The sequence below is a fragment of the Glycine soja genome, chromosome 4 (assembly GCF_004193775.1).
Source record: "Glycine soja cultivar W05 chromosome 4, ASM419377v2, whole genome shotgun sequence".
Classification (NCBI taxonomy): domain Eukaryota; kingdom Viridiplantae; phylum Streptophyta; class Magnoliopsida; order Fabales; family Fabaceae; genus Glycine; species Glycine soja.
In genome coordinates this window covers 15,500,605-15,522,335 of record NC_041005.1, presented here as the reverse complement: position 1 = coordinate 15,522,335, position 21,731 = coordinate 15,500,605, and the positions used below count along the sequence as shown (strand labels likewise).

Sequence of the window (21,731 nt, the reverse complement as noted above, 5' to 3'; positions counted from 1 at the left end):
TCAACATCGGTCGTTCTAATAACCGATGTAGAATGCTAGACATTCTACACATTTGAGGCAATCAGGGTATGGTTTCCTAAGTCTTTATCAAACTTGGAAGTCATTTCAAATTTAATATAATAGTGGTGCGGTAATAACAAAGCAGGGTTAGGCAGCAATATGAAAAACAAAATGACATATTATATGCCCAACTAATTTCTATAAGCTCTTAAACTAATTGATAACAACAAATTAACCAGTTTCAAAGAATATAGTCACGCAAGCAGTGGTTAACAAATGAGTATGTGGCATTAACAAACAAATCCGGTTAAATGCAGTTTCTTCATGGCCACTTTGTATTAGCTTAGCCAAGTCCTTTCTCAGTTGCCTTGCTATTGCCTGCCTCTTGTTCTTGAGTAGCCTGAGCCGACACCGGGCTCGTTTGATCGCCTTCTTACTGCAAATCAGCAAAGCCAAAACAAAAACAAAAGGGTTACATAAACTTGAACTCGTACATGTGCATGATTGTCAAACAACATAATCTTAAGCTTTGATAAGTTTAGTTACCATTAGGAAGAGCTTTGGACCAACCGAACAATAAGTTTAGTGATCACATACATCTTCAGTTCTACTGTTTATTTGAGGACTTATATATTGCCATTGGCTATATATATATATATATATGTCAAGTAAGTATTTATAAATCGTTAATTAAACTATCTTTTTGTTGCTGATCGCCATTGACTATCTTTTTGCTCAATATTATTTTCTTCAACTATTGCAGCATTGTCAAGAAACCTATTCATCAATTGAATTAATTAAAGTTAACTTTCTTCAACTATTTTAAACACAAAATATTATATACTACCACAATAATAACTTAATTTACATTCTTTTGTCATGCCAACAGTTTTACTTAGGTATTACTCTTTAATCTATAAGTCTAAAAACTAACTATATTTCATATTCCTATATATAAAAAATTATTCCTGTCTCGTTTTTGGCACACTTTAAATATTTTAAATCAAAGAGATGAAAATTCAAAGAAAAAAAATGTTAGAAGAACAAAAATTGGATTTTGAAAATTTACAGAAACCAATATATTTTCTTCTAAAAAAGCAAACTATTTTTTTTAATCCAGATCACATATATTTCTTAATGAAAGTAATCTTTGTTCGAACTCACTGAATTAACAATATAATTCAGAATTATAACAACATACTCTATGCATGTATATCTAAAAAAGTAATGTACCTGAGCCTGCTAGTATGGCTTAGAAGCCTTCCTTGGAAATTCTCTGACATTGAAGCAGGATTTGAAGGACAAAGCAAATTCCTTTTTCTTATGGCTGCAATTAGGACTTGTAGAATTGGCATAAAAGGGTTTCCTTGTAGTCTCCTGTACCTGTAAAAAGGCTTACCCACATAGAAAGCAATGATATTTAGAGCCACAAAAATAGTGAGGATAAGACAAGCAACTCCCCAGCTAACGAAGTCCTTAGCATAAACAAAGAAAGACATCTTTATTTCATCAAAGTGGTCATCATCAAATTGATCAGCTCCAAAACTATTTTTTTATTTTTTAAATTCATCATTATTTATTGCAATGTCTTTTATATTATTTTATTGCTAACGAAAAACAATGACTTGATTTTTCTTTGTGGACTTTTTATGATAATGTTTTCATGAATTTTGAGATCTTTCGAATTTTCTTTACAAAATATTTCTACAAATTGTGTTATCAATTTGGAAAAGAAATGTTTATTTTCTTAGATTTATTTAAAAATCCGTAGAAAAGATTAATTATTTTATGTATCCTCATTCAAATTTATTTTTTTTGTAAAAAAATTGATTTATATTACATTTTTTTTTAAAAAAAGTATTTTTATATTTTTTTCAATAGCAAATAAAGGTATAATAATCTTAAAAAAACTGGGTGTCATTAATATAGCAGAAAAACAAATATTTTCATACCATAAAAGACAAATGATTAAAAAATCGTTAATATTTGAATAATATAATTTAATACTTAACATCATCCACAATAAATTATATTATAAAAACAATCACTTTTAATTTATATGATATAATCATAATTATAATTGGGTCCCTTAAACATTTTTTGGTCAAGTTGATCCGCCACTGTATATGAGCTTGCATTTAATTTTTATAAACAAAGAAATTGAAATTTGTTATGTGGCCTGAGATATGTCAGAGATATGCAGTATATATGAAGTGTAAAAGCACTCGTAATGAAGTTGCATGTAAAACCACATATGTAACATTGACAAAAAGTAAGATGAATAGGGAAGAAAAGAGGACACTTACTTCAAACATTGCAATTTGGGACAATATAATTAGATGTACTATGACTGAATGAGTGGAGAATGCAACATCATTAGCAGCTACAGGAATCATCTGCAGTAACAAGAGATTATAAAGCAAAGTTAGATAATGTGAATATCTAATGAAAACAGGGCAGCAGGTGGCCATAAAGGTGGTGGGAAAAGAAAAGGTGATAAAGGTCGGAATGATAGAGCAGGTGAAGAGGGAGATCTCGGTGATGAAGATGGTGAAGCACCAAAACATCGTCGAACTCCACGAAGTCATGGCCAGCAAGTCCAAGATCTATATTGTCATGGAACTCGTCCGCGGCGGAGAGCTCTTCCACAAGGTCTCTAAAGGCCGCTTAAAGGAGGACGTGGCAAGACTCTACTTCCAGCAGTTAATCTCCGCCGTCGACTTCTGCCACAGCCGCGGCGTCTACCACCGTGACCTCAAGCCGGAAAACCTCCTCCTGGACGAACACGGCAACCTCAAAGTCTCCGACTTTAGACTCATCGCTTTCTCCGAACACCTCAAGGAGGACAGGCTGTTACACACCACGTGCGGCATGCCTGCGTACGTGTCGCCTGAAGTGATAGTGAAAAAAGGCTATGACGGTGCCAAGGCTGATATATGGTCATGTGGTGTAATCCTCTACATTCTCCTCACAGGCTTTTTACCCTTTCAGGATGATAATTTGGTTGCCATGATAATTTGGTGGGGTTAATGAGAAATGAAGAGATAAGGTTTGGGAATAGAGAGAGAGAGAGCGGTGCTGAAGAGACGGACGGACTGCTCACATTCATAGTGCGCGTGCTGAAGAGAGAGAGAGAGAGCGGTGCATTGAGAACAGCAGAACACGCGAAATGAGGCTTTGAAATTTTTTAAAAAATTCAATTTTTTCCTCAAACAAAGACGGTTTCGTAAAAACCGCTTTTGTTTTACATTATTCAAAAGCGGTTTTAAAAAAACGACTTTAAAATGATAACCATATTTACAATAATGCCATTACACATTTAACAACGACATTTTTGAATTAACCGTTGTTGAACGCACGTCGTGGATAACAACTTTTACAGTAGTGCAATAAGAAGGTTAAATGTATAAAACATATTGAACTTAATAAAATTTATTTTATATTGCACGGGCTAGAGATAAATTTTACAGTGTTGTGGCAACTTTGGTAATGTACAAGTTCTGTCACCCAAATAGGCATCCCAAAGTCAGAATTAATAAGTCCAAAGACAATGGTCAATCACTCTTTGTGTACACGAAATACATCAGCCTTAAGCTTTCATTATAAGAATTAAATATAATTGACTTCATATTTTATTTTACAATATAATAATTAATTTTTACTTGTAAATCCCTATAACAAATACGTTTTTGTTTTTAAATCTTGCTATATATAACACACAGACCAAGTTAACAATTAATACTATATAGAATTTGCAATTAATTAAGTTTAAATAGACATTTTGTATGCTTTAAGCGTTGAATGGAATAGCAACAGACAATTACATATAATTTTCTTTTGTAAGTAAAATTCATTTATTTAAATAGCTTAAGATGAACAAAGTATATGTTCCCACCCCATGACACTTATAAGTAGACATGGCAATGGGGCGGGTCGGGTACGGGTATTGTCTCCCCAATCCCTTACCCCGACTCCTCAACATATCCTCATACCTGTACCCGATACCCGACAGGTTTGAGTTTATTGTCTCATCCCCGTACCCATTGGGTATCGGATATCCCCAACCCCGTTCCACACACCATTTAGAAAAATATTTTTTTTTTTGTAAAAAAATATTAAAAATTTGATTTTAGAAAAAAATAAATTGATTGTTAAACATTTATTTTTAACTACTTATATATCAATAAATTTATTATAACGCGTATGTCTACATAAATAGTTAAGAAAATAATATTAAATTATATAAAATTTTTAAAATAAAATTAACTAGTAATAAAAATTATATGTCTTTTGATTAAATTATGGAAAAATTCTAAAGATTTTAAGTGGCGGGGCGGGTTCGGGTTCGGGGTTGGGACGGGTCTAGTAATCCCATACCCGTACCCGTACCCGACTTTTGGTTATTCGGGAAAACCCGAACCCGTACCCATACCCGGTCAACTCGAGTATTACCCGTCAAAGTCGGGACGGATTCGGGCGGGTACCCACGAGTACGAGTTTTCTTGTCATGTCTACTTATAAGCACCAACCCTTGCCAAGTGGTTTCTATTCACCCCAACCAGCACATGCAAAATTTCTAAAGACCAACCACAAATAGTCACCTCTCACTGACAGCACAAAAAATAAAATAAAAACTAGTGTAATTATTTTCTAAATTGGTTTAAAAGTCAGAGTTCTATATAATATCATTTTGATGACACACTCTGTATTTTATCTTCAACTCTCAGTTTTTATTCAAAATTCTTACGCGCAGTTGTGTTGTAAGCAAATATTTTTCATATTGCTTCATTATTGTTATCATATAAATGTAACACGTATTTTTTTTTTTTTTTTGCAGTTCAATGGCGCCTAAAATTTCACTCATTAAAAAAATTAAGCCTACAATCATAGAATGAAGATTAAGAGTTCGAGTTATCAAACTGTGGAAGCAACCGGAATACACTAAACCTACGCAGATTAAGAGTATCAAAATGATATTCCTTGACGAAAAGGTAATAAAAATTAGTATTCAACTCTTCTTTGTTATCAAAATAATAACTTATGACACGATAAAATCATTTTTAAAAAAGTTTCATCTTATACCCCTTTTATCAAAAACATTTTTTTATATCATATTAAAAATAATATTTTTATATATACATTTTTCCGTTTTTTTAATAATTTATGATTTAAAAAATAAATGAAGTTTCATTTGTGTTGTAAAACTACCTATTTAATCATTAATATTTTGTCTATATTTTTTTGGAAAAAAAAAACACATACATTATCAAAATGCAAAGGTGCCTGCAATAATGATATCAACTTCTTATATCTCTTCATTTCTCTTGCATCTCTTCTCCATCAAAATAAATCCACATTTTTAATTCTATTTTAATTACCAATGTTTCTTCCAATTTGGTTTATCCCCTGACATGAGATATGCTAACATGTATCTACTTATTTTTTAGAAAGAACGTTTTAAAATGTAATATTTTAAGAAAACCGAATTATAATTTGTTAAATATATTTATCTCTCTTGAAGATTAATTTAACCTCTTTGCAATTTCACAGGTCTTGGACAGAGTTCTCAGAATTTCAAGGATGAAATTGGTGTCTGAAATGGATTGGTGCCCCCTTCATAGAGTGGCAATTTGTTGAATTTGTTGTTGAGAGTATGTGAAAGACAATTATGGCACGAGGTGGGAGAGCTCCAGTGCCTAAGGTAGTTGAACCACAACCACACCCGCCAAAGGAATTTCTCACTGCATGAGGAGTCCTCCATGGCGTTTGTTTCTCTTATCATAAATTCCATTTTTGTTAAGATAGAATAACTACTGTTGTAACAGCCGTCTTTGGTTTTTCTTTTAAATAAATAAATAAGAATAAAAAAAATTAGGTCATTAGTTCCTCTTCATATAAAGAAACCTTTAACCCTCAACAACTTTGTAAAAATATTTTTGTTCCTTTTTCTCTAACTCTCAAGAATCCTAACAGAGCAATTGAAAGAGGAGCTATGAAGAATACGAGAAACGTCATCATTGCTAACGGAAAACATTTGAGCAACTACCTCAAGATAAGGAATGAATTACTCACGCTTAGAGATTAGAATGAACATGTGTAGGGATTTCTAAAAGATCAATTTTTGGATTATTTTGGATTGTTTCGTGAAATGTAATTTTGTTCTTATGTTTTAAATCACGAATTAATTGTGTTTGATGGACCAATTGATGTCCTAGTATGAAATTGTTGTCAAATTGATGTGTCCCTGTCTTAAGTGGAAATCCTAGAAAATTGGATCATTTTTTAGTTGCCAATGATAAATTCTATCAAATTGTATTTTACTCTTGAAATAACTCTTAAAAAATTATGATTAATTATTGTTTCTCATTGTTGGATTTTCATAACTTCTTTAGAATGCATTTAACATATATGTATATAAACTTTTGGTTGTTATCTATATTATATATATATATATATATATATATATTTAAGTTTATGTTAATATTTTAATATATTTATGTTAATGTACGTTTACTTAATATATTTAATATATATATATATATATATATATATTTAATGTCTATAATATGTTTAATTACTTTTATGTAGTTATATATATAATTTTTATCTAATGATGTGTTTATTATTATTGTTATTATATATATATATATATATATATATATATATATATATATGTGTGTGTGTGTGTATTTGTATAATTTGATATATATCTGATACATGTAAATATATTTATAAGCTTTGAAGTTAGATATATCTTATTATTATAATACATGTTTATCTATTTGTTAAGTATATTTTGTAGTTAGTTAATTTGTGGGATGTTAAATTACGGACATAGGATATGATTGTAAATAAGTGTGTGATTAATATTTGATGTGATATTACTTGTGTTGTGAGTTGTGAATTATATAAAAACTTGATTGGTGTTTATCTTGGAAAAAATATTTATGCGTGAAGTGTTAAAAAAAAGTGTAGAGTTCCAAGTTAAGAACCTGAAGTGTTAAATTGTAGCGCAATGTGTTAAACGTGTTTAAAACACAAGTGTGAGGTCGTAGGTATTGTATAATTCATGAACAATGTCTGCGTGCAAAAATTATTTTTAGGGTTGGACCTGAATCAGGAAGGTGAGGCCCTAACGAATTCTTCGGAGTCTAGGTCTTGGGGGTAAAGACACTCAATTTGAGTGCTTCTTTAAGCATATGTCGATTCCATATGGTTGGAGCATTCTTGCAAAACAGAGTGACCCTGACTAGTCATCTTATGATTTTACTTAGTGAGAGTGACCTGACATACCCATTATGTGGCGTGTGTTGTTATGTACTCCTAAACGCTCTAGTGTGATTTTTCACTGATATGGTATCACATTGTATACAGGTTATAATTGTTGCACAATACATATGAATTGTTTATAATGAAATTGATGAGTGTTGTTACGTTTTGACTCGAGTGTATGATTCATGTGTAATGTGATTAGTGATTGAAATATGAATTTTAAATGATAAAGTGGTGAAGTAACGTGAATTGAATTAAGTTGAGTTATGTTATAAATAATTGTATAATGTATTTTGCTTATGTTTTTGTTTATCCATATTTTATTTAGAAATGTGATAACTCACTCTGGGTGTGTGTTTGTGTTTGGGCTGATTGCCATTTTGTTTCAGGTGAGCCACCATATGATGAGTTCTATGTTGAAGATGGAGAGGTTTAGCCTGTGACAGGGAAATGCTTTGATAAATGTAACATCGGGACATAGGGTTTTATTTCATATGTTATAATTCCATGAATGATATAATTGTTTTATGTTTTTTGCTTTAGTGTGACTTCTCTTCATTCAAAATGGGCGGCATTATTTTGAGCCGAGATAATTTTATCATTTATTTGAACAAGTTCTATTATTATTTCACTAAATGGATGTAAACTTTTTACCCTTTTGAAATGTTTTTATTTAAATGTGTTTTAAAACTTTTAATTAATTCCCCATTGTTTTTCCTTTTATTATTAGTATATATTTGTATGGGGTAGAAGGTGTCACAACTGTTATTTGTGTAAACCATGGTTAGTCAGTTGTTAAAATTGTTTCTAGTAAGTCGAGTTAGTTAGCCAACTAGCTGATCTATATAAAGTGTAACCCATTCTATCATCAAATGGAATGATTGTTTTTCTGTCCCAAATCATCTTAATAATTTTTGTGCTCTTACTATGAACTAGATTCTTCTGAATCTATCTTTTTAATATTTGGACAGTTAATTTCTCACTACACAAGGACGTTCCATTTACGATGCTTGGTAACGATGCAATGTCATGGTGATTTCTTGGATCACAAGAACCCTCACACCTCCAATTTCACAAAGCACCATTTACATTGACAATGCAAAGACACTTTAGGATGATTTGCAAAACGTTTCTCCAAAGGTGATCATTTCGGAATTTCTAATCTTCTTCAAGAAATTCATTCGGTAAGACAAGGAGAGTGATCTATCTTTGAATTTTTTACAGAATAAAAAACTATGTGGGATGAATTAGAATGTTTATGTCTCATTCCTGATTTACATGTGCAATTAAATGTTGTTGTAATTTGATTAAATCAATTAAGCAACAACATGAATCCTATTTGCTTCTTAAAAGGGCTTGGAAAAACCTATAGCATAGTCAGCACTCATTCTTTTGATGGAACCCTTAACATCAATAAACAAAGTTTTTTCACTTGTGCTTCAACAAGAAAGTCGATTAACTGGCGACAGTATTCATAAATCGAAGGTCTTGCTTAATTCTTTTGATAATCATCACAATTGGAAGGGACAAGGGTAGAGGTAATGGAAGGGGAAAAGGAAGAACCTATTCATGTTAAAGTTGTGGAAATAACTCAAGGATATAATGTACTTTTTGTAACAGAATGAATGATACAGTGGACCAATGCTACTTCAAGCATGGTTTTCCACTAGATTAAAATTCAGAAATGCTTCCACGATCAATAATTTTGTATCTAAAGAATGAATTGATTCATCTACAATTGAGATGCCTTTGCTTCAGGTAAATAAAAAAAATACCAATTCGCACTAGTTCAGTCTTGAGCAAGTCCAACAATTCCTGACTATGTTACCACAGATTAGATCCAACCTCATAATGTTAATCAGGTTATTTCTTCTCATCTTTATAAGTCATCAACTCACTGTCAATCCTCAAATGACCACAAAGGTAAATCTCTATTCAGTCCCATCTCATATATTATTGATATCGATGCAACAGATCATGTAACCCATTCTAAATCTCATTTTACCTCATTATCACATTAGACCAATCATTGTCACTTTTCCCGATGGGACTACTGTTGTTGCTAAACACTCCGACACCATCACTTTTTCCGATTCCTTTCAATTATTAAATGTCCTCTACATACCTACTTTCACATTTATTATCCTTTCTGTTCAACAGTTATTACATTCTTTAATTCTTTGTGTTTCATTTAGAATACCAATTCATTGAAGATTATTGGACTCGTTGAGTTCCAACATGGACTATATCATCTCATACAGTCAGGAGCACCCTTGATTCCTCCTCTATTTCTTTTGTAAAGGTTGTTCATATGATAAAACTGGATTCTGTTATTAAGCTTTAGCACTTACGCCTTGGTCACCCTTCTAATAAGGTACTTTCTCAAATATGAACTAATTTCCAATATGTTCAAAGAAATATCTCTAGTGCAAAAAGAACCTTCTACGATGGTTAATATGTGCCTTCTATGATAGTTTTGGACTGTCTTTGAAGGCTATGTCGTGGAAAGTGTTGATTTTTCACGACGGTCCCCCGAACACTGACTTAGAAAATCGTCAATTCTAAGACGATTTTTAATTAACAAACATCTTAGAAGTTCACCCTTCTAAGATGGTTTTAAGTAAAAATCGTTGTAAACTGGTTGAATTCTAAGATGTTTTTTAATTGAAAATCGTCATAGATTGGTTGCATTCTAAGATGGTTTTCAGTTAAAAAATATCTTTGAATGCTAGCATTCTAAGACAATTTTTAATTAAAAACTGTCTTCGAATGATAGACCTACGATGTATCTTGTTCTTGTCAGCAATCAATCATTTCCAATCAATCAATTAACATTTGTCATTAGACACAATTATTAAAAAGACGAATTTCCACTGGTACTATAATAAACATAATCATTTGGTCACAAATTATCATAAAAAAAGTAAATAATACTATTATAAATTAAAAAATAATTATAACACAAAAAGACATTTGATAATGTATTGGCATGTGCTATAATCTTTCAAGTTTCCAGAATTGATCATTTAGTGGACCAAGGTGCCGACATTGTGCTGATATTAATTCCCACTTAGGAATCAATGCAATTTGAGGTGTGTCGTAAAAAGGTGAGCAATTGATACAAGTATATTTTTAATGATTCAATTTACACTCAATTGAAGGGTAACAAGAAAAGCCATCTCTTTACCACTTGAATATGTTAAGTTTAGTGACTTAAAAATACATTACTACAGGACATGAAAGTAGTTGCCCTTAATAAAATAGATTTCTGCATGTGATGAAAGCAGTCCCAATCATTAAACATAGTAGTAGGGATTTTTAAACAATAATAATAGAAACTAGAACAAGTGGAATTTTTGTTAGGTGAGATTTTGATAGTTTGTAATAAGTCATAAATGTTACTGTTGTAACACGAAAAACATAAACAACAATCATACTACTACCATTGTCTAGAAATGATCCATAATGGATAATTTGAAATAAATAAAAGAAAGCTTTTGTCAGACAATTGCACTATCATCTAATAATGTTTGCACAGCCTCACTCAACTCACAACCAATGCCATAGGCAGCAGGAAAAAACCCTTACTCTCTAGTACCTGAACAGTTGCTACTAAATCATCTTCAAGTAGTTTCCCCATTATCTCCTGAAGGGGTTCATTCAGCATTTTTGGTTGATATAATGGTTGTAACCCTCTAATATAAGGCCATGCACTGAATGACTTGATTTGACAATGTGATGTGGGAAACTATTTGCTTGCAGCACATGAATTGTATTATTCACAGTCATCCTGTGTGTCAACTGAAGTATAAATGTGTACCTCATGAAAAACTAGTGGGAAAATCGATGGTTCCACTTGCAATAATGTACTTCCACTTTGATCCTACAAGGAACAATCTCCTCAGTTATTGCAGTTCCTCTATCTTGTTCCAACTTATTGTAGATCGTGTATCTAGTCCATGTTGCCATTGAACACAGAAGTAATATGACAAATTGACAATAATAATCAGAAGATTACTCCGATAATGTATGCATGGGATTCCTGAATCCAGAGCATGCATTTACTATAGTTGTAATTGATAATAATATTAGGAGTTAAAATGTACCTTTATTTGAAGTTGCAAATATTTGACATAGTCAATTATGTGGTCCCGTAACCTTGACTTCCCTAAAAGTTAAAATTTAGTTCACAAAGTAAATGCAACATTCAGTCTATGTGAATGCACCTGTGAAAGTATAACTCCAAACACTACTACAAAAAGCAGTTTTAACATCGATTTTGTCCAAAATCGATGTTAAGTTAAACGCGGTGATATATTTGTAAATAAAGTATCCTTCTTAATATCGATTTTTTCAAAAAACTGATGTTAATGTGTACACGTTAACATCGGTTTTTTAAAAACCGATGTTAACTAATGATGTTAACATCGGTTTTTGGAAAACCGATGTTAACGTAAGAAATGTTAACATCGGTTTTCCAAAACACTGATGTTAATGCATACACGTTAACATCGGTTTTTCAAAAACCGATGTTAACGTGTATGCATTAACATCGGTTTTTTGAAAAACCGATGTTAATATAAACTTTTTTGTAATTATTTATATATTTTAAAAAAATCATATATTGTGTTATTAATTATATTTTAATTAAAAAATAAAAAATCAATAAATTCAAAAGGTAAGCATTTAAATATTAAACTAAATTTTTAAAATGAATTTTGTAATTTTAATTTTATTATTTCATGATTATCATTTAAATATAACACACATTTATATAAATTATTTGATATTAGTTAATTTGAAAATATAAAAAAACTGTTTTTAATAATAGAATTTTTATAGAATGTTGGTAAAAAAAATTATATCATAAAAAAATTAAAATCTTTTATTAATATATTTTTATTTAATTATTATAAAAATAAAAAATTAGTTTTTTTCTACGGAGTCAGCGTGAGCGTCATTAATATTTTGAGAAGTCACCTATTACGATTTTATTTTTCTGCAAAAATAAAGCCAAATACTGTTTGTTAAGATATGTAGTAATAATTATATAATACATATTTATTCACTGACGCACAAGACTATAAAATTACCATTTTTTTTGGAATTTAATTAGATTAGAAATTGACTCCCTCCAAAAATAAAAGGGTTTAAATACAAAATACATGGGTTCAAAATTATAATCAAGGTAAAGGATTCTTGTCAAGCTAAAGGATAAAAATACCTCAATAATTTAAGAGTAAATTACTCTTTGAAAAAGTACATAGATTTTTACTTTCATACATTTACTCTTTAAATCAACAAGTAGTTAATGTTGGAGATAAATTTGTAATTTCAAATCGTTATAATATTATTTAGATTTAGAAGATATTATTTTAGTTTTATGATTTGTTTAGATTTTAAAGATATTATTTAATTTTTAAATTACATATTTTTTTTTCATTTAAAATTTAGAATGTTAGGTCATGTGGAGGGAAGGTAAGGTTTGTAAGTTTATCCAATTTATTTTAAAAACTTATTGTGAAAAGATTGTGTCTAGGTTCAAATCATGTAGATATATAGGATGAAAGATTAAATCACGTTGAATAAAATAAATAATGTTTAGGTGTTGGTTTTTTTATTATTATTATTATATCTTCTTTCTCATGTTGTGCTCAATAAAATAGATGTGTGTTTTTCTCCATCACTTACACTAAATACAATCTTTGACAAAAAAAAAATATACTCCCCCAGCAAAAAAAGCTCCCACTAGTCATTTTTGCTACTTGAAGCACTACTAGAAAACATTAATATTACTAGGAAAGACGAAAAATCATCTAAAAAATTAATCCCAAACATATACGCACATCAAATAAATTCCATACTTTATAGTTATTATTTGTTATAGTTGAATATAATAATATACACAAATGTAAACTCCTCTCTACATTATAAAAGTGCTATATAAAAAATAGTAATTTGTAAATAGTTAAATTAAATGTTAATTAAATTTTACAATTTTTTATAGTATATATACATTTACCAATAATAAATGTGATTTCCTTATTTGGTATATATTTTTACTTGGACTTCTCTATCTTTTTACTTTTTTTTATCATGTAATTTCTATGCAAACCACTCACTACTTTCATTTACGATTGCCGTAAACAAATTTTAAATTGATTCCTTAACCACGATATTTTCCTAAAGAAACCAAAATGTAGACAAACATTCATTTTAACTAACAAACTAACACTAAAATACACATCAATAAATAACAAACAATTCTTATGATATATCAAATTTAACGTTTTATTTTAAAAAAACGAAAAAGTTTACTAGTGTTTTATGGAGCACCATGAGAAGAAGCAAGGTAGCGAGTGGCTCTCTGCTCTTCACTCGAGGCTCCAAAATTATAATCAAAACCAACACTCATCAATGCCAGCATGTACCGCACAAGCATTGTGTTGAGTAGAGTGAATATAAAAAGATACTGTGAAAGCAAGAAAGAAGAAGGGCCTTGCATTGGTCTTTCACTCTTTCCAGAAAGCTCTATCTTTTATTACTTTTTTAAAAATGTTATTTTAAATTAGTTAAAAAAAATAATGTGAAGCTTTTGAAAAATGACGGTGGGCAAATATTGTCTTCTGCAAGTGATGATGAGATTCTTTTCTCTAATGCAGTATTTTTTTTATATTTTTTCAATTGTTACATATTTATTATTTTGATTTTATTTATAATACAAATAAAAGAATATTTTGAGTTCAAATAGAAAAATATAAAAAATACTAATACATGGAATCAATAATCATAAAATTGTGTTAAGGAATTATGAATTAGAGTGAATTTTTATGTAAAATATTTAAATTTATATGATATTAAAAATTTAATAACATTAAGATTAAGAGTTGAGTTAAACCATCAATGTATTCACCACAAATTACTCTCAGTGAATGTGTACGTATTCACCACAAATTGCTAACTGTATATTATTTAAAACAGTTAAATTCTATTATTAAAATTCTTCGGGTATATGTTTATAATTATTAATAATGTAGTTATATATAATTTTATTATTATATATTATATTTAATTATTAATTACATAATTATGTAATTATTTCATATTTTTTTATAATTATTAAAATATAAATGAATTATTTCAATAGTTAAATAAATAATTATAGTTATAATACTAATTATAATAAAATTAAAAATTATATATTTAACCAAAAATATAATTTAACTCTTAAATATGTTTGTATTATTTATTTTTTATTAAATTATATATATTGATTAAATTAATGAAAAAATAATTTCTTTTAAAAAATGGGAAATGTGTTTCCCGCAAGTTTCTTTGAATCCAATAAAAAAAGTCAAAACACAATTTACATATTATGGTTGTGACACTTTATCTCAATGATAGATGGAGCAAGTATTATGACTCCTGCCAACTATAAACATAAACACAATTTGCATACAATCCGATGGGGAAAATTTTCAACTTACTAACCCAGTTTCCTCATTTATCAAACATGTCAAATAGAAGGCAAATCAATTATCTACTCATGCTTCTAGCATGAAATCAGAAGGCTTAGCATCATGTTAAGTAATCTATAATCCAATTCCAAATCAATTATTACATAGTAAAGTCAATGAATAATTTCAATCAACTTAAACATAAAAAACAAGTGGGGGAGAATGAATAGCAACCTTGCCCATATGGATTTCGAAGTTGGGATTTTAATAACCCCAACACAATCCCTCTACTTCAAGTATGATATGAAATCATGAAATTGATTCACAGACATAGGGTCAATGGCATGAATGAAATGTGTTACAGGACAAAACAAAAATTCCAATTCTCACTCATATATACACAAGTGCAAATTTACATAATAGGTAACATCAGAATGATTAATAATTCTGGTGAGAGGATTTTCTTTTATAAAAAAAATAGAGCACCAGGGCAGGTGATAGATTCTATTTAATACCAAATTAAGATAATATCAAGTACATCTCAGCAAAGGGCTAAAAGTTGGTCTTAATTCCTAGCCCAGAGTAGTCTTCATCAAAAACTTAAGCAAACATTTGTCAAAGGAATCTAAACAAAATATACTAGAACTTGTGAGATAATTTAGCTGCTCCTAGAAGTCTCAGAAAAAACTTAGCAGGTAAGATAGATCAACATTAAGATTCACTGCACATTTATGAGAGAGCACCATTTTGAACTCGGAAAAAACTAAGGAAAAAAAAAATACCTTTCTGTGGTCTTTGACCAGGGTATTCGATAAAGAATTCATGTGAATTAACCCTCATTCACTGTTGTGGTGGGTCACTGGTCTCGATTGTAACAGTTCCCAAGGGGTTAATCTCAGTAAGAGGGATACCCTACCAAAACTCAAACAAATGCCCAACTAATCCTACATGCAATTAAAATATGGAATTACCAGAGTGTAAAAATTTAAAATATTTCACTCTGGTGTATGTTTGGCTTCTAGCAAGTGCACCGGATCGCACAAGTAGTATAAAACGGTAATATCCGAGTATCGAACACTTGGGAAACTTGTGTTATTTGGTAAGCTATTTCAGCAAATAGGTGTCTGGTGTGTAAAGGTAAGTGTGAATATGAACAAGTGTATAAACTATCTATGCAAAAAGAAAGAAAATCACGCGAGAGAAATGATGTGTAAAAATAAGTAGAGAACACGTTGGCCTTCCTAATAAGTGTCTGATGCTAAAAAGATATTCTCTATCTAACAATGCTCATGTGTTCTTATGGTGTCTCCTAAGATACTAAACCCTGATTCCTCATGATAGTTTAGCCTAATCCTGATCAAGCATCATCCGCAGATTCCTCTTGTAAGATTAAACTCAACCAGGACCGCATTAAGACACACATACACAACTAGATTATCGAACCCCAATTCCTCGTCATAGTACGACAACTTAGCCCTATACTATCAAGGACTTTAGAGTCAGACCAGTTTCACTGTTGAATGACCCTAACAAAGCATGCATCTATGTGATCAAGGTAAAGGCATATTGGAATGAAAAGCAGATAGCACAGAGAACACACAAAACATCATTAAATAGATAAAAATATATTTACATTAGGTACCTACAGGGAAGATCCAATAGAGGATTTAGCTTTCCATACCAGGAATCCTTCTTTACAACAAAGAGAAGAACAAGATGAAAGATTGCAAAAATACAAGTGGTGAGGATGTCTCCTTCACCTCTAGGATCTCACAATCACTCACAAACTCATCTCAAGCTTTCAAACCGGCTCCTGCTTCAAGCTTTGGTCTCTACAGATCTTCACATAGCAAAATCTCTCAAAACTCTCTAGAACTTGGACCTTTCTCTCTTTAGAAACCGTAGAATGCAAAACTTTGAATCCCAGTCCAAACCCTCTTTCTAAAATCTGATTTCAGGCTTAAATAGGTGGCCTAGTTCGTGCTCGTGCGCTTAGCGCACTTATGGACCGCTTAGCACACATTAGTGAATTCCGGCTTAGCGCGTGCCTTTCTCGCTTAGCAGATGAACTGAAGCGGTGCGCTTAGTGAGATGAAACGGTGCGCTTAGTGAACCTATACAGCTCATCTTCTTCCAGAGTCTTCCTCGCGCTTAGCCCATGAGTGTTGCGCTTAGCGGATGCTCGCTAAGCCAGCAGATTGGCTTAACGAGAAGGTGAAAAATAACACTTTTCAAAGCTTTCCTAATTAACCTTAAATTGAGAGAAAATTATTATTAAATACACAAAATGGAAGTACTAAGTATTTATTACCTATACTTAACAGAAAATACTTATAACACTACAAAATGACCATAAATTGGAAGAGTTTGATACAATTTACACAAAAGTTAGTCGTTTTCACCAATTAACAACTCCCCTAAATTTATAGTTTTGCTTGTCCTCAAGCAAAAAGAGAACAACTCACTTGTCCTCAAGTGACAATGACATACACTAACTATGTACAAAGGTGTATGCAACAAAATTTACTGATTGCATGATAAGAGAATGGAGTAAAATGCCCTCATCACTTGTCTTTCACAAGGTATGCAGTTATCCAAAGAGAAGAATAAAATGTAACCTGAACAATTAGAGGGAGTTAGACATAAGACAAATATCAAGGAAAGTAGCTTAAACCACAGTCTCACGGTTACTGTTTCACTCAAGCACAAGTGTTTAAGCTATTCATTAATAACAACTAGCAAGAGGTCCAATCTTTGAATTTCATCTCATGTCATAAAGTCAGAAATGTATAAACAGAATCAGAAGGACTTTCTCAGGCTTGTAGTGAGGCTTGGCTACAAAAATTCATTGGTTTTTCTAGGATTCAAAGGCTTAGATTCTAAGAAAGCACAAATCCTAGACTTATCCCAATGGTCTTTTTCATGCGCTTGGCTTGCTCACTAGCTTTTCACTTTCATTTGCTTTTGACCTTGGTACATCAGCACACTTTATTCTTTTTTTTTAACATACAACTTATTTGTTGTGTGTGCTAATTTTTTACCTTTTTCTTTGCATTCTAACTGACTTTACTCCCCCGAATTTGGGGTAAATTTTTCCTTGAACCATATGCTCTCCTAGAATCCAAGCAAGGTATCAGGAGATAATTATTTAAGTTCAGGGTTCAATTTATGACAAAATCGTTCAGCTCAAAAAGGGTGCAAAGGATATAATTATCATTCAAGGGAAGCTTTTTGGTCAAAAGGCGTGTGTATGTACAATCATGGCCTTCATCATGTTCTCATTTATACATTTCATTCTAAAATTCAGAGATTGATGCAAAGATTATTACTCCAAGCTAGTCGTTCACTCACAGAGTAAGGTCACACTCTCACCGGTTTTGGTTCAAGCTTTTCTTTCTCAATCAATTTGTCTACTGACTAAGAATTCTAAATGCAAGTTCACATTCTTGTTCTTTCTTTGTCTAACATACACACTTGCTCAAACTCATGAAAATAACACAAATTCCATCAAAATCATGCACTCAATTCAAAATAAAAGCATACACCCATTTTTCACAAAAGACAAAAGTGTTTCACTGCCATGCCATCAAAAACTAAGTTAAACTTCTCAAAATGCTTCAGAATAAGCATACCAACTATTCATAAATAAAACTAGCAAAAAGGAATTACTGTACTAAAACCATGACCATAATAACAATAATCTAAAAGGCAACAACAAAAGAACACAAAAACATCAGGAATATCAACATTCTTGTCAGTATGAGCCACAACTTTCTCAGCAGTCCATCCAGTCAGAAAAGTCAAAACCATCGTCTATGTTGCAAGATGGTGAATCAAGAGGAGCAGCAGCTTCATCAGCTGAGTCATCGGGGATGATTATCAGAGGTGGTGCCGGAGGAGACAATGTCTCAAGTTCCGGAGAAGCAGGTGGATCTACTACAGGAGGTTATGGTTCTGCTGATGTCAGCTCAATCCTAGCTGGTACAGGTCCGGGAGGAACAACCTTATGAGCTATTTCCAGAGGGAGCTGAGCTTCAGGCCATGCCACTTTTTCCAAAAACTGCTCCATAGATATGATTGGCCTATTGTGAGCCAACTCCTGCTGGTTGTATATGATCATCAACTGTCCCCTGAATAAGCTTTGCAACATAGGAATTAAAGAATGTGTTTGTTGGGAATCTGGTTCCATGGATGTTGTCGAAGGAGATGGGTTGGATGATGAAGGGATGTCCTCAGTTCTCGCTCTCTTTCTTGATGCCATCGACAAGAAAAGAATGTAGACAATTACAAGAGTTAAGTTGAAAGTAACATAGAAAATGCAGTTCGTTTTCTTCCAAAATTGGAGCCTCTATCAGGCAGATTACACATGCAGAATTCCCAACACAATTTACACTAGACAACCTATACAAAAATCTAAACTCTAACTACTTTTAAACATATTGTAATCCTTCAATTCTTGAAGCTAGATTTAAAGGTTGTCTATCCTAAGGATGAGCAAAATAGCAAAGAAAAAGATCGTATGAAGCTTACTTGTATCGTTGAAGCTAGAAACAATGTAGCAACACAAATACAGATGCAAAATTTGGAGATTTTTGGATGACAGAGGAAGAAGGAAAAGAAAATGTTTGTGCAGAATCCCACAGTTGTCCTCTTCCTTGGACATTTGTCAATGTACTGATGTTACACTTAACAAAGCTATTTTCGACGTTCTCGCTTAGCGAAATACCTCGCTAAGCGAGCGAGACGTTTGGTTTTCCAAGACCCGTCGCTTAGCGGACACTGCGCTTAGCCAAACTTCACATTCAAAATATTATTATACATTTTTTTTACACAGGCTTGGCTTAGCGCGAGGATCACACCGCTTAGCGAGGTTTGCAGATCCGAAAAGCTGCAACTCTCGCTAAGCCTGGATATGGCTGGCTTAGCTAAAATTATGCATCTTAAGTACAGAGAAGCATGCCTTTAGCTGAAAAGGCCCCACTTAGTGCTCACATTGCCACAATGAGTTCAACTTAACTGCCATGACTGGCGCTTAGCTTCATGGACCTTAGTTATGGCCGTAAGGAATTGCGCTTGGCGACACTGAGTTGCGCTTAGCCGAGGATAAGGTGTCACTTAGCGATCAAGCTGAAGCTTAGCTGAATTCAGATCGAATTGAAGTTGGCTTAGCTCATCCTTGGCTAGCTTAGCGGACCAAATCAGCCTTAGATGCAAGGGTTAGGCGCTAAGTGCTTGAGACTCGCGGCTTAGCACATGAACAGAGATGCGCTTAGTGAAAGGACTGCTTTTTTCAGAAAAAAAATTTTCTGAGTTATTTTTCAGTTCTTTTTCCAAGAAATTGAAACCCTTATGTTAAACATTCAAAAATAGGCTGATATACTCCTATGTACAGATTATACAACAAGTTCCACATGATATAATGCATGAAAAACAGAGATAACAGAAATTAAAACTGGGTTGCCTCCCAGGAAGCGCTTCTTTAACATCATTAGCTTGACGCTTTTATCTCATTGGGTGATCAAATGAACAGTGCCCTGTGTCCTTGTAAATTCTTCACCATGATACAATTTTAACCTCTGGCCATTTACAACCCATGTTCTATCCAGATTCTGAGATTGAGGGTCATATAGCTCTATTGCACCATAAGATCGAACTTTCTTCATAATAAAAGGTCCAGACCATTTGGATTTTAGCTTACTAGGAAATCATTTCAATCTTGAATTAAAAAGTAGCACCTCTTGTCCCAGTTTGAATTCTCTCTTTAACAATTTCTTATCATGATATGTCTTGACTTTTTCTTTGTGAAGTCGTGAGGATTCATAAGCTGTTAATCGCATTTCTTCTAGCTCCAACATTTGGATCTTTTTGTGCTCCCTGGATGCCTTCTCATCAAAGTTCAGAAATTTCAGAGCCCAATTTGCCTTGTGTTCCATTTCAACCGGTAAATGACATGACTTGCCATAAACTAGTTGAAAAGGAGACAGACCAATTGGAGTTTTGTATGCAGTTCTGTAAGCCCACAATGCATCTTCCAATTTGGCTGACCAATCTTTCCTGGTTGATGCCACTGTTTTTTCTAATATCTTCTTTAATTCTCTGTTGGATGCTTCGACTTGCCCATTAGTTTGCGGATGGTAGGGGGACGCTACTATATGATTCACATGGTATTGACCCAATACCTTTTGAAGCTGAGTATTACAGAAGTGCAAACCACCATCACTGATCAATATTCGAGATACCCCAAATCGAGAAAAAATGTTCTTCTTGATAAATTTCACCACTGTCTTAGCATCATTCCTTGAAGTGGCCATAGCTTCCACCCATTTAGACACATAATCAACAGCCACCAGAATATATTCATTCCCTGCGGATGAAGGGAATGGACCCATGAAATCAATACCCCAACAATCAAAAACTTCCACTTCCATGATGTTTTGCAGAGGCATCTCATTTCTCTGGGAAATTCCCCTCATTCTCTGACATTGGTCACACTTCAAGACATGATGATGGGCATCTTTAAAAAGTGTTGTCCAAAATAATCTTGACTGTAAGATCTTGGTTGTTGTTTTGCCTCCGCCATAATGCCCGCCACATGGTGAATTATGACAATGCCACAATATGCCTTTTGCCTCCTCACTCGTCACACATCTCTGAAGGAGATTATCTGCACCTATTTTGAACAAGTGTGGGTCATCCCAAACATAATGTCGAGCATCATAGAAAAACCTCTTTCTCTGCTGCCAATTGAGATCTTTATGTATGACCCCTGCTGCTTTAAAATTAGCCATATCAGCAAACCAAGGTCTCCCTACAATCAAAAACAAAGATTCATCAGGGAACTTATCTCTTATTTCAGCTTCCTTTGAAGTGACATCCTTATTCACCAATCTGGATAGGTGATCTGCTACCACATTTTCGGACCCTTTCTTGTCCTTGATGACCAGATCAAATTCTTGAAGCAGTAGTATCCATCTGATCAATCGTGGCTTGGAATAAGCTTTA

At 32.4% G+C, this 21,731-nt stretch overlaps 1 protein-coding gene across 1 annotated transcript; it reads left to right on the top strand.

Annotated features, from left to right (window-relative positions):
• The first annotated feature begins 2,445 nt into the window (after positions 1 to 2,445).
• On the top strand, positions 2,446 to 3,030 carry LOC114410605 (CBL-interacting serine/threonine-protein kinase 6-like). Its single transcript, XM_028374566.1, has one exon. The coding sequence runs from the start codon at positions 2,446 to 2,448 to the stop codon at positions 3,028 to 3,030; it is 585 nt and encodes a 194-aa protein (XP_028230367.1).
• Positions 3,031 to 21,731: the final 18,701 nt, after the last annotated feature.